Genomic DNA, 10,521 nt, shown 5'->3' on the forward strand with positions numbered 1-10,521 from the left:
TAATTAGTATTGGCTTATTCCTCAGACCAATCCCGGCTGTAGATCCTCCCAGGCCCCAGCCAGCCAGGTCACTATGGAGACTGATCTTGAACACTACTATACTCTACTGTAAACAACTCTCCCTTTCCTGACCCATCTAGTGGGGAGCGAGGGAGGGAGGGAGTTTACCGTGCCCAGCTTAAAGATGGATTCGCATTAGGGGGAACAGCGGCACTGTCTGCGCCCGGCACCTTTTTGTTATTGTTTTTGTTTTGTGGACAAAACGGAGGTGAGGTGCACCGAGCAGCTTGCAGCGTTTGTTGTTTGCAGCAACTTCTTTGTTGTTGTAATATCCCAAATGGACGTGGATTTTTCACCATTTTAAGGATTCCAGCTTTAAGTGCTTTCTGCACTGAGATATATTTTTAGGTATTTATTAGTTATTTTATTTCTGCACAGGAACTGTGTAGTTTTTGATATGTTGGTAAATAGAAATATTATTTCAGGATGAATGAAAATTCATATTTTGTATGTTCTTCTTTCTGTATTTCCGTAACGTTTTTTTTAGTGTTCAGCAAAGAACCTGAAGAACATATCTGAGTTGTTTTACTACGCCCAAAAGGCTGTCCTGCACCCCACTGGCCCTTTATACTGTCCAGAGGAGAAACAGGTAAAGAGTGAAGAAGCCCTGTTGACAGAATGTTACAGAAATAAGAGTTGTTCATAAAGTCTCACATTTACTTTGAGGCCAACTGTGTCATTATACTGTTGATTGGACTTGATTCCCAGATGAAGCTCGCCTGCATCAAAGCGCTGACTCGCATCTTCAAGGTATCAGACCTGGACAACGATGGGATTCTCAATGATAATGAGCTCAACTTCTTCCAGGTGAGTTTTCAACTCTGTGACTCTGACACCTACAGCAGCACAGCACAAGTTCATTACAGCACTAACAAGTTCACTAGCCCTTTTTCATTCAGGTGACGAGTTCAAATAGTTATTTCAGTGTTTTCCTTGTCAGCTTTGGTGATTTGTGTGTGTGTGTGTGTGTGTCGCAGAGGACATGCTTCAATGCCCCACTGGCATCCCAGGCCCTGGAGGATGTGAAGAACGTTGTGAGGAAGAACGTGATCGACGGTGTGTGTGACAACGGCCTCACTCTCAAAGGTATGCTCTATTGACAAAGGGAGGGAGCAAAGACAATGAACTTCCTGTTGATCCAAATGTGTGTTCTTTTCTGTTTCTTTGCCATCTCAGTCCTGCATTTCTTATAAAACTAGTCACACCTTTCTGAAGCACCATGTTCGAGCATGTTGGGGTATGTTTGAATAATGTCCCCATGTTCCACATTCCGTTGACCTATATCGTGGTGGTGGTCCTCAGGGTTCCTGTTCCTCCACATCCTCTTCATCCAGAGGGGGAGACATGAGACCACCTGGACGGTCCTCAGGAGGTTCGGCTACGACGACGACCTGGAACTCCACCAGGACTACCTGTTCCCACTCACGTGAGTGTTCTGCCTGTTTCTACACGTCCACTACAACGTGTTCATCCAGGATGTACTGTCTGTTTCTACACGTCCACTACAACGTGTTCATCCAGGATGTACTGTCTGTTTCTACACGTCCCACTACAACCTGTTCCTCCAGGATGTACTGTCTGTTTCTACACGTCCCACTACAACCTGTTCCTCCAGGATGTACTGTCTGTTTCTACACGTCCCACTACAACCTGTTCCTCCAGGATGTACTGCCTGTTTCTGCACGTCCCACTACAATGTGTTCCTCCAGGGTGTGCTGTCTGTTTCTACACGTCCCACTACAACCTGTTCCTCCAGGGTGTGCTGTCTGTTTCTACACGTCCCACTACAACCTGTTCCTTCAGGATGTACTGTCTGTTTCTACACGTCCCACTACAACCTGTTCCTTCAGGATGTACTGTCTGTTTCTACACGTCCCACTACAATGTGTTCCTCCAGGATGTACTGTCTGTTTCTACACGTCCACTACAACCTGTTCCTCCAGGGTGTACTGTCTGTTTCTACACGTCCCACTACAACCTGTTCCTTCAGGGTGTGCTGCCTGTTTCTACACGTCCCACTACAACCTGTTCCTTCAGGATGTACTGTCTGTTTCTACACGTCCCACTACAACCTGTTCCTCCAGGGTGTGCTGTCTGTTTCTACACGTCCACTACAACCTGTTCCTCCAGGATGTACTGTCTGTTTCTACATGTCCACTACAACCTGTTCCTCCAGGATGTACTGTCTGTTTCTACATGTCCACTACAACCTGTTCCTCCAGGATGTACTGTCTGTTTCTACATGTCCACTACAACCTGTTCCTCCAGGATGTACTGTCTGTTTCTACACGTCCCACTACAACCTGTTCCTCCAGGATGTACTGTCTGTTTCTACACGTCCCACTACAACCTGTTCCTTCAGGGTGTGCTGCCTGTTTCTACACGTCCCACTACAACCTGTTCCTTCAGGATGTACTGTCTGTTTCTACACGTCCCACTACAACCTGTTCCTCCAGGATGTACTGTCTGTTTCTACACGTCCACTACAACCTGTTCCTCCAGGATGTACTGTCTGTTTCTACACGTCCCACTACAACCTGTTCCTCCAGGATGTACTGTCTGTTTCTACACGTCCACTACAACCTGTTCCTTCAGGGTGTGCTGCCTGTTTCTACACGTCCCACTACAACCTGTTCCTTCAGGGTGTACTGTCTGTTTCTACACGTCCCACTACAACGTGTTCCTCCAGGATGTACTGTCTGTTTCTACACGTCCCACTACAACCTGTTCCTCCAGGATGTACTGTCTGTTTCTACACGTCCCACTACAACCTGTTCCTCCAGGATGTACTGTCTGTTTCTACACGTCCCACTACAACCTGTTCCTTCATAGCTTGTTCTCCATCTTGTTTTTAAATAGGGAGCCAACTTGTTTTCAGCACTTTTATTTCAATGACTGATCAAAACACATTTTTTCTTGTCCTTCTGCAGCACACATATGGTGAGCAGTATGTTTGGAAAGTTGAATCGCAATAAAAACACAGTATCAAATCGCATTACAGATCATATCGGCACCTAAGTATAGTGATAATATTGTATCGTGAGGTCCCTGGCAATTACCAGCCCTACCTATTAGTGTGCATGTCTTTACCTCTACCCACAGGCAGAGATATTGACCGTTCCGCGTGCTTAGTTCATCATGCTTTTATTGCCTTTGTCTTCCTCAAGGACAATCTGAGCCTCAGAGACTTCCAATAAGTAGTAATACATATCTATCAACATTGATTCCCATGCAGAAATACACTTTGGCTTGACCCAGTAAAACAGAAGATGTCTGTCTCCCTTCTTTCAGATTGAGATGGGTCACTAAGCCCCAGTACAGTCAGGATTAACATCCATCCCCTTCTGGCTCTGACCTCAGTTACCCACAAGTCTCTCTCCCCCCTGCAGAGCGTCCATTGAGGACGCCATAATTGAATCTGTGTCCTTATTTATCTCGTAATCTCTGCAGGATTCTCCATCTGACGTGTGTGTGTGTGTGTGTGTGTGTTCCCCACCTCTACTGTACCTCCAGGTTGAAAGTACCTCCAGACTGCACCACCGAGCTGAATCACAATGCCTACCTCTTCCTGCAGAGTGTCTTTGACAAACATGACAAGGTATTGACCTTTCCTGTGGTAAATGATACCATTGGATTTGGAGCCAACATTTCAGACTAACAAACGTCAAACCGTTTCTAAACCCTGCTGGCAGTGGATGAACCATAAATCGAGTGGTCAAGCTAGTGTGTGTCCTTATGTTCTAGATGCCAATGACCCATGAGGTGTGTGTGTGTTTTTCAGGACCGGGACTGTGCCCTGTCCCCAGAGGAGCTGAAGGACCTGTTTGACGTGTTCCCCTACATGCCCTGGGGCCCCGACGTCAACAACACGGTGTACACCAACGACCAAGACTGGATCACCTACCAGGGCTACCTGTCCCAGTGGACGTGGGTTACCACCGCACGCACAGACAGACTGATACACACACACACACACACACACACACCTGAAAACACAGACAGACTGATACAGACACACACACACACACACACACACACACACACACACACACCTGAAAACACAGACAGACAGACACGCAGACAGACAGACACGCACCTGAACACGTAGCATTTGTGTTAAAAAAAGCTGACCCATTTTTCCCGTGTCCAAGGGCATTGAAATATTTGATATTGATTTATACACTTTGTTCTGTTGGAATTTAGAATTCCCAAATCAAAGCTTTTGATTGACAGACACACACACGCAGACACAGACACACACCTGAACACGCAGACAGACAGACCTGAACACGCACAGACACACCTGAAAACGCAGACAGACCGATACAGACACACGCACACCTGAACACATACAAGCAGACAGACACGCACACAAATAAAATACCATTTTATTGGTAACATACACATAGTTAGCAGATGTTATTGCGTGTGTAGCAAAATGCTTGTGCTTCTAGTTCTGACAGTGCAGCTATATCGAACAATTCCACAACTACCTAATACACACAAATCTAAGTAAAGGAATGGAATAAGAATATATAAATATATGGATGAGCGATGATCGAGCGGCATAGGCAAGATGCAATAGATGGTATAGAATGCAGTATATACATATGAGATGAGTCATGCAAGATATGTAAACATTATTAAAGTGGCATTATTAAACTGACTAGTGATCCATGTATTAAAGTGGCATATGATTTCAAGTCTATGTAGGCAGCAGCCTCTCTGTGTTAGTGTTGGCTGTTTAACAGTCTGATGGCCTTGAGATGGAAGACATTTTCGGTCTCTCGGTCCCTGCTTTGATGTACTGACCTCGCCTTCTGGATGATAGTGGGGTGAACAGGCAGTGGCTCGGGTGGTTGTTGTCCTTCCTGTGAAGGACAGCAATGTGCCCGTCTATGGAGCCTGACCAGAAGACCGCTTTGTCTGCCCCTTCTGCAGCGCTGTTGTTTTAGGTCGCCACCTGGGTCTCGACCCCGCCCTGTGCAACTGGGTCCTGGACTTCCTGACGGGCCGCCCCCAGGTGGTGAGGGTAGGTAACAACATCTCCACCCTGCTGATCCTCAACACTGGGGCCCCACAAGGGTACGTTCTCAGCCCTGTACTCCCTGTTCACCCATGACTGCATGGCCATGCACGCCTCCAACTCAATCATCAAGTTTGCAGACGACACTACAGTGGTAGGCTTGATTACCAACAACGACGAGACGGCCTACAGGGAGGAGGTGAGGATCCTTGGAGTGTGGTGTCAGGAAAATAACCTCACACTCAATGTCAACAAAACAAAGGAGATGATTGTGGACTTCAGGAAACAGCAGAGGGAGCAGCCCCCTATCCACATCGACGGGACAGTAGTGGAGAAGGTGGAAAGTTTTAAGTTCCTCTGCGTACACATCAGACAAACTGAAATGGTCCACCCACACAGACAGCGTGGTGAAGAAGGCGCTGGAGGCTGAAGAAATTTGGCTTGTCACCAAAAACACTCACAAACTTTTACAGATGCACAATCGAGAGCATCCTGTCGGGCTGCATCATCGCCTGGTACGGCAACTGCTCCGTCCACAGCTGTAAGGCTCTCCAGAGGGTAGTGAGGTCTGTACAATGCATCACCGGGGGAAAACTACCTGCCCTCCAGGACACCTACACCACAGGAAGGCCAAAAAGATCATCAAGGACAACAACCACCCGAGCCACTGCCTGTTCACCCCGCTACCATCCAGAAGGCGAGGTCAGTACAGGTGCATCAAAGCTGGGACCGAGAGACTGAAAAACAGCTTCTATATCAAGGTCATCAGACTGTTAAACAGTCATCACTAACATTGAGTGGCTGCTACCAACATACTGACTCAACTCTAGCCACTTTAATAATGGAAAAATGGATGTAATCAATTTATCACTAGCCACTTTATATAATGTTTACATACCCTACATTACTCATCTCATATGTATATACTGTACTCTATACCATCTACTGCATCTTGCCTATGCCGTTCGGCCATCGCTCATTCATATATTTTTATGTACATATTCTTATTATTTCCTTTACACTTGTGTGTATAAGGTAGTTGTTGTGAAATTGTTAGGTTAGATTACTTGTTAGATATTACTGCATGGTCGGAACTAGAAGCACAAGCATTTCGCTACACTTGCATTAACATCTGCTAACCAAGTGTATGTGACAAATAAAATTTGATTTGACACGAGAGTTGTACTACTGTGTTAAACAAACGATACACTTTGTGCATTTATCTAAACTATGGAAGTCTGAATGAACCCCCCAAGACAGTGTTTCTTACAGTGTATGACAGTTTCCATTCACTCCTCTGTGTTTCCCTGTGCCCAGGTTGACCACCTACCTGGATGTCCAGCGCTGCCTGGAGTACCTGGGTTACCTTGGTTACTCTATCATCTCTGAGCAGGAGTCCCAGGCAGCAGCCATCACAGGTGGGAGGACAGCCCGTTGTCATGGCATCTGAGACGACCACTAGATGAGATATGAGCAGAGACCTATAGATATGGCTCTGAATGTGGGACAGTATATATTACGGTGCTATCACTCTGTTATTCGTGCGCCTGCGCAGGACTCTCCTTGTAGATGAACCTGGCCTGAGTGCAATGGCATCCATGTGTTGTGCTACTACGGTCGAGTAAACGTTGTTCAACTAAAACCTTGTCGTATTTCAGTTAACGGTATAGAAGATGACTTCTGCCAAAGTTAGAAATAACCACTAGTCTACAGCCAACCTGGAAACATTGTGTGTTAGAACTTCATGTTGTATTAACTCTGTCTAGAGAGCAGGGACCAAGTTACACTTACTGAAACCACATTCTGCATAGGACTAAAGACATCCACAGCATTTAAAACATTCATTCATATACGTTAATTTGCTGTGGAAACTGAACAGTTGTGTGTGTGTCCTCTCCGTTCTATAGTAACGAGGGACAAGAAGATTGACCTGCAGAAGAAGCAGACCCAGCGCAGTGTGTTCCGCTGTAACATCTTCGGGGACAGCGGCAGTGGCAAGAGCGGCTTCCTGCAAGCCTTCCTTGGAAGAAACCTCACGGTCAGTGTCAACATGAATTCATTCCCTCAAAGAGTAAGTTGTACGTCGGTGGCAAGGAAAACTTCCCTGGACGGAAGAAACATTTGAACGATTTAAATTTAAACAAATCCACGCCACTCCAAATACTTCAGTCTACTGCCTGTTTAGAACTTTTTTGGAATTCCTCTTGGTATTGGTAAACTCTTTGTGTGTTTTGAATTTTTTTTTTTTTCCCCCCTCACTTTTTTCTCTCAGCGTCAAAACATCGTTAGCGAAGAGCACATGTCCTACTATGCTATCAGCACAGCATATGTGTATGGTCAGGAGAAATACCTACTGGTGAGTCGTCTGTTTTGACTTGCTCTTAATCGATTTAGATGGTGTTTATTTGTCCACAGCTTTTCAGCCTAAACTTTGTGTGTGTGTTTTTGTGTTTGTTCATTAACTTCTTCCATTTGGTTTCCTCTCCCTCAGCTCCACGAAGTTTTCCCAGACTTTGACGTCCTCTCGGACACTGACCTGGCTTGTGACATTGTGTGTCTGGTGTACGACGCCAGCAACCCCCACTCCTTCGAGTACTGCGCCAGAGTCTTCAAGGTATGTGCCGTTCACAACCAGTCCTACTACTATCCCTGTTTGTCTATTTAGTATTTCAAGATGGCTACCCAATACTATTCTAATCTACCACTGAATTAAAGTTCATGTTTTTAAAGCGGAAACCATATATTACCATATTATTACCAATATGTGCTTCTCTGGAGCGTTTAAAACTTTTCGTGGTCTTTAAAAAAGTCTTGCTGAAGGAAATACCACAGTGTCCAATAACAATATCCCTCTGCCTTTTGCAGCAGTACTTCATGGACACCAAGACGCCGTGCATGATGATCGCAGCCAAATCGGACCTCCAGGAGACCAAGCAGCTATACGCCCTCACCCCTCTGGAGTTCTGTAGGAAGCACAAGATGCCCCCTCCGCAGGCCTTCACCTGCAACACGGCAGACGCACCCTGCAAAGACATCTACACCAAACTTACCACCATGGCCATGCACCCGTGAGTAGTGGGGGCACTCTGTTATATTAGGCCCCATGTCGAGCTTTAAAATCCCTCGCTCAAACCCTAAAGCTCTACCTTAAGCCCTTAAACCCTCTCCACAATCCCTAAAAAAAAATCCTTTAAAATATTTTAAGACTCCATCTCATGCTGTAATACCCATTGCCCCAAAACCCCACCTCAAACCCTAAAACTGCCCCTAAGCTGTTAAATTCTACCTCATCCCTCACTTCCCAAATCCCTCACTTCCCAAATTGGTGCCACTTCACATTTTGAAATATAGAGACTCTGAACTCTTGGGGTGAACAGTGTCCACCATCTTTGTTAGACGTGGTGGATTCAATTTGCCATTAGCTGCTACTGTATGTTTACTGCCCTTGCGTGCCCCTTCTCCCACTACTCTCTCTGTCAGGCTGCTGTCCACACTGATCACCTCTCTGTCACAGTGGACTGGACTCATCTGAACTGTACTCCTCAGAACTGTAGCCAACACATGGGGGACAGCATCAATGTATCACATACTTCATCTAGTGCATTTTGATTTAATATATAGACCTCTAACTCTGTGGTGGCATGAGGACATTTAACAATGAGGGAAATGATCCAAAGTGGCTATTTGGAGATTACTAACCCCAACAGTGTGAGGTGAAGATTACTATGGATCAGACGTGTGGTCATGCTCTCCCGTTGTTTAATTAGACAATTCTCCTCTCTTCCTGGGTCGGTGCTCTTGGTTTTTAACCCGATAAGAGATGAGCTCTATGGGCTAAAGAGCTCAAACCTTCTGGTGGCATCGGTCTTTGTTCTAACTCTCTCGTCGTCTTCTTTGTGCCTGTGTATGTGTGTCTGTGTGTGGGTGGGTGCACCTCTGTCTCTCTCCTTAGTCACGCTCGGCTGCGCTGTATGTGTACCTGTAACAGGTGCACCTTCTGCCACCTGCAGAACTTCATCAACTCAGAGCTGGTGCAGACGGTGAAGGCCAAGCTCTACGCCGCCATTCTCAGCAGGTCCTTACTCTTTCAGAGACCTTCCAACTCTTCTGTTTCACAATCCTCCTTTACGTTATTCCTCCTCTTCTTCTTCGCTTGCCATTTCATTTTGCCCCCGAAACGTTTTGTCATTTTGTTAATCATGGAGGATTCTGTCTTCCTTTTTTTCTCTCTCTCTCTCTGAGAACCCTGTCTTTGCCTTCACACTCTTCTGTTTAACAACCCTCCTCTTCATTTGTCCCTCTTCTTCTTCATTTGCTGTTCATCGCCTCTGTTTTGACCTGTTTTGGAGTTTGGGCGTTTTTCTCGTGGATTTTGTGCTGTGGATTGTCATAAACCATGTAAATCTTCATGACGTCTCACTCTTAATCTTTTGCCTCATCCCAACGTTCCCTGATTCTGAGTTCCTTGATCCTCTCTCTCTGTCGTTTGTCACTTGTTTTACCATCTTGTTCTATTCCAACCTTGTTCGTTTTGTTCCTCTTCATTAATGAATAATGCATATGTAGTCGAATAATGCGGATGTCTAGTGTCTCATCTGTTCATCCTGTTGGACGTTCATCTTTTGGCAGCTTTAGTTGTGATTAGTACATAGGGCTGTACGGATGTTCAAAGTCACGCTGTTTTGAGTGAATTCCTACATAGTGCATTCGAAAAGCATTCAGACCCCTTGACTTTTCCCAAAAAAATTTACGTTACAGCCTTATTCTAAAATGTATTAAATAGTTTTTTTTCCCCCTCATCAATCTGCACACAATACCCCATAATGATAAAGCAAAAACAAGTTTTTAATTTTTTTTTGCAAATGTTAAAAAAATATCAACCTGAAATATTACATTTACATAAATATTCAGGCCCTTTACTCAGTACTTTGTTGAAGCACCTTTGGCAGCAATTACAGCCTCAATTATTCTTGGGTATGACACTGCAAGCTTGGGGCACCTGTATTTGGGGAGTTTCTCACATTCTTCTCTGCAGATCCTCTCAAGCTCTGTCAGGTTGGATGGGGAGTGTCGCTGCACAGCTATTTTCAGGTCTCTCCAGAGATGTTTGATTGGGTTCAAATCCGGATTCTGGCTGGGCCACTGAAGGACATTCAGACTTGTCCCGAAGCCACTGCTGCGTTGTCTTGGCTGTGTGCTTAGGGTCATTGTCCTGTTGGAAGGTGAACCTTTGCCCCAGTCTGAGGTCCTGATCGCTCTGGAGCAGGTTTTCATCAAGGATCTCTCTGTACTTTGCTCCGTTCATCTTTGCCTCGAAACTTAACTGGTCTCCCAATCCCTGCAACGGAAAAACATCCCCACAGCATGATGCTGCCACCACCATGCTTCACCGTAGGGATGGTGTCAGGTTTCCTCCAGACGTGACGCTTGGCGTT

General features: G+C 45.6%; 1 protein-coding gene across 2 annotated transcripts in view; it reads left to right on the forward strand.

Annotated features, from left to right (window-relative positions):
- Positions 1-10,521, forward strand: part of LOC106587236 (mitochondrial Rho GTPase 1-A) — a 30,714-nt gene that overhangs the window by 16,083 nt on the left and 4,110 nt on the right. The window contains exons 8-19 of one of the 2 annotated variants that reach the window (XM_014175438.2): positions 548-649; positions 769-867; positions 1,038-1,146; positions 1,363-1,486; positions 3,574-3,658; positions 3,842-3,987; positions 6,404-6,504; positions 6,994-7,124; positions 7,359-7,442; positions 7,578-7,700; positions 7,952-8,154; positions 9,039-9,161. In XM_014175438.2, coding sequence (XP_014030913.1) covers positions 548-649; positions 769-867; positions 1,038-1,146; positions 1,363-1,486; positions 3,574-3,658; positions 3,842-3,987; positions 6,404-6,504; positions 6,994-7,124; positions 7,359-7,442; positions 7,578-7,700; positions 7,952-8,154; positions 9,039-9,161 — 1,430 coding nt within the window. The remainder of the gene's footprint in view (positions 1-547; positions 650-768; positions 868-1,037; positions 1,147-1,362; positions 1,487-3,573; positions 3,659-3,841; positions 3,988-6,403; positions 6,505-6,993; positions 7,125-7,358; positions 7,443-7,577; positions 7,701-7,951; positions 8,155-9,038; positions 9,162-10,521) is intronic. The other variant, XM_014175446.2, reaches the window with a different exon arrangement.

Source organism: Salmo salar, chromosome ssa02 (assembly GCF_905237065.1).
Source record: "Salmo salar chromosome ssa02, Ssal_v3.1, whole genome shotgun sequence".
Classification (NCBI taxonomy): Eukaryota; Metazoa; Chordata; class Actinopteri; order Salmoniformes; family Salmonidae; genus Salmo; species Salmo salar.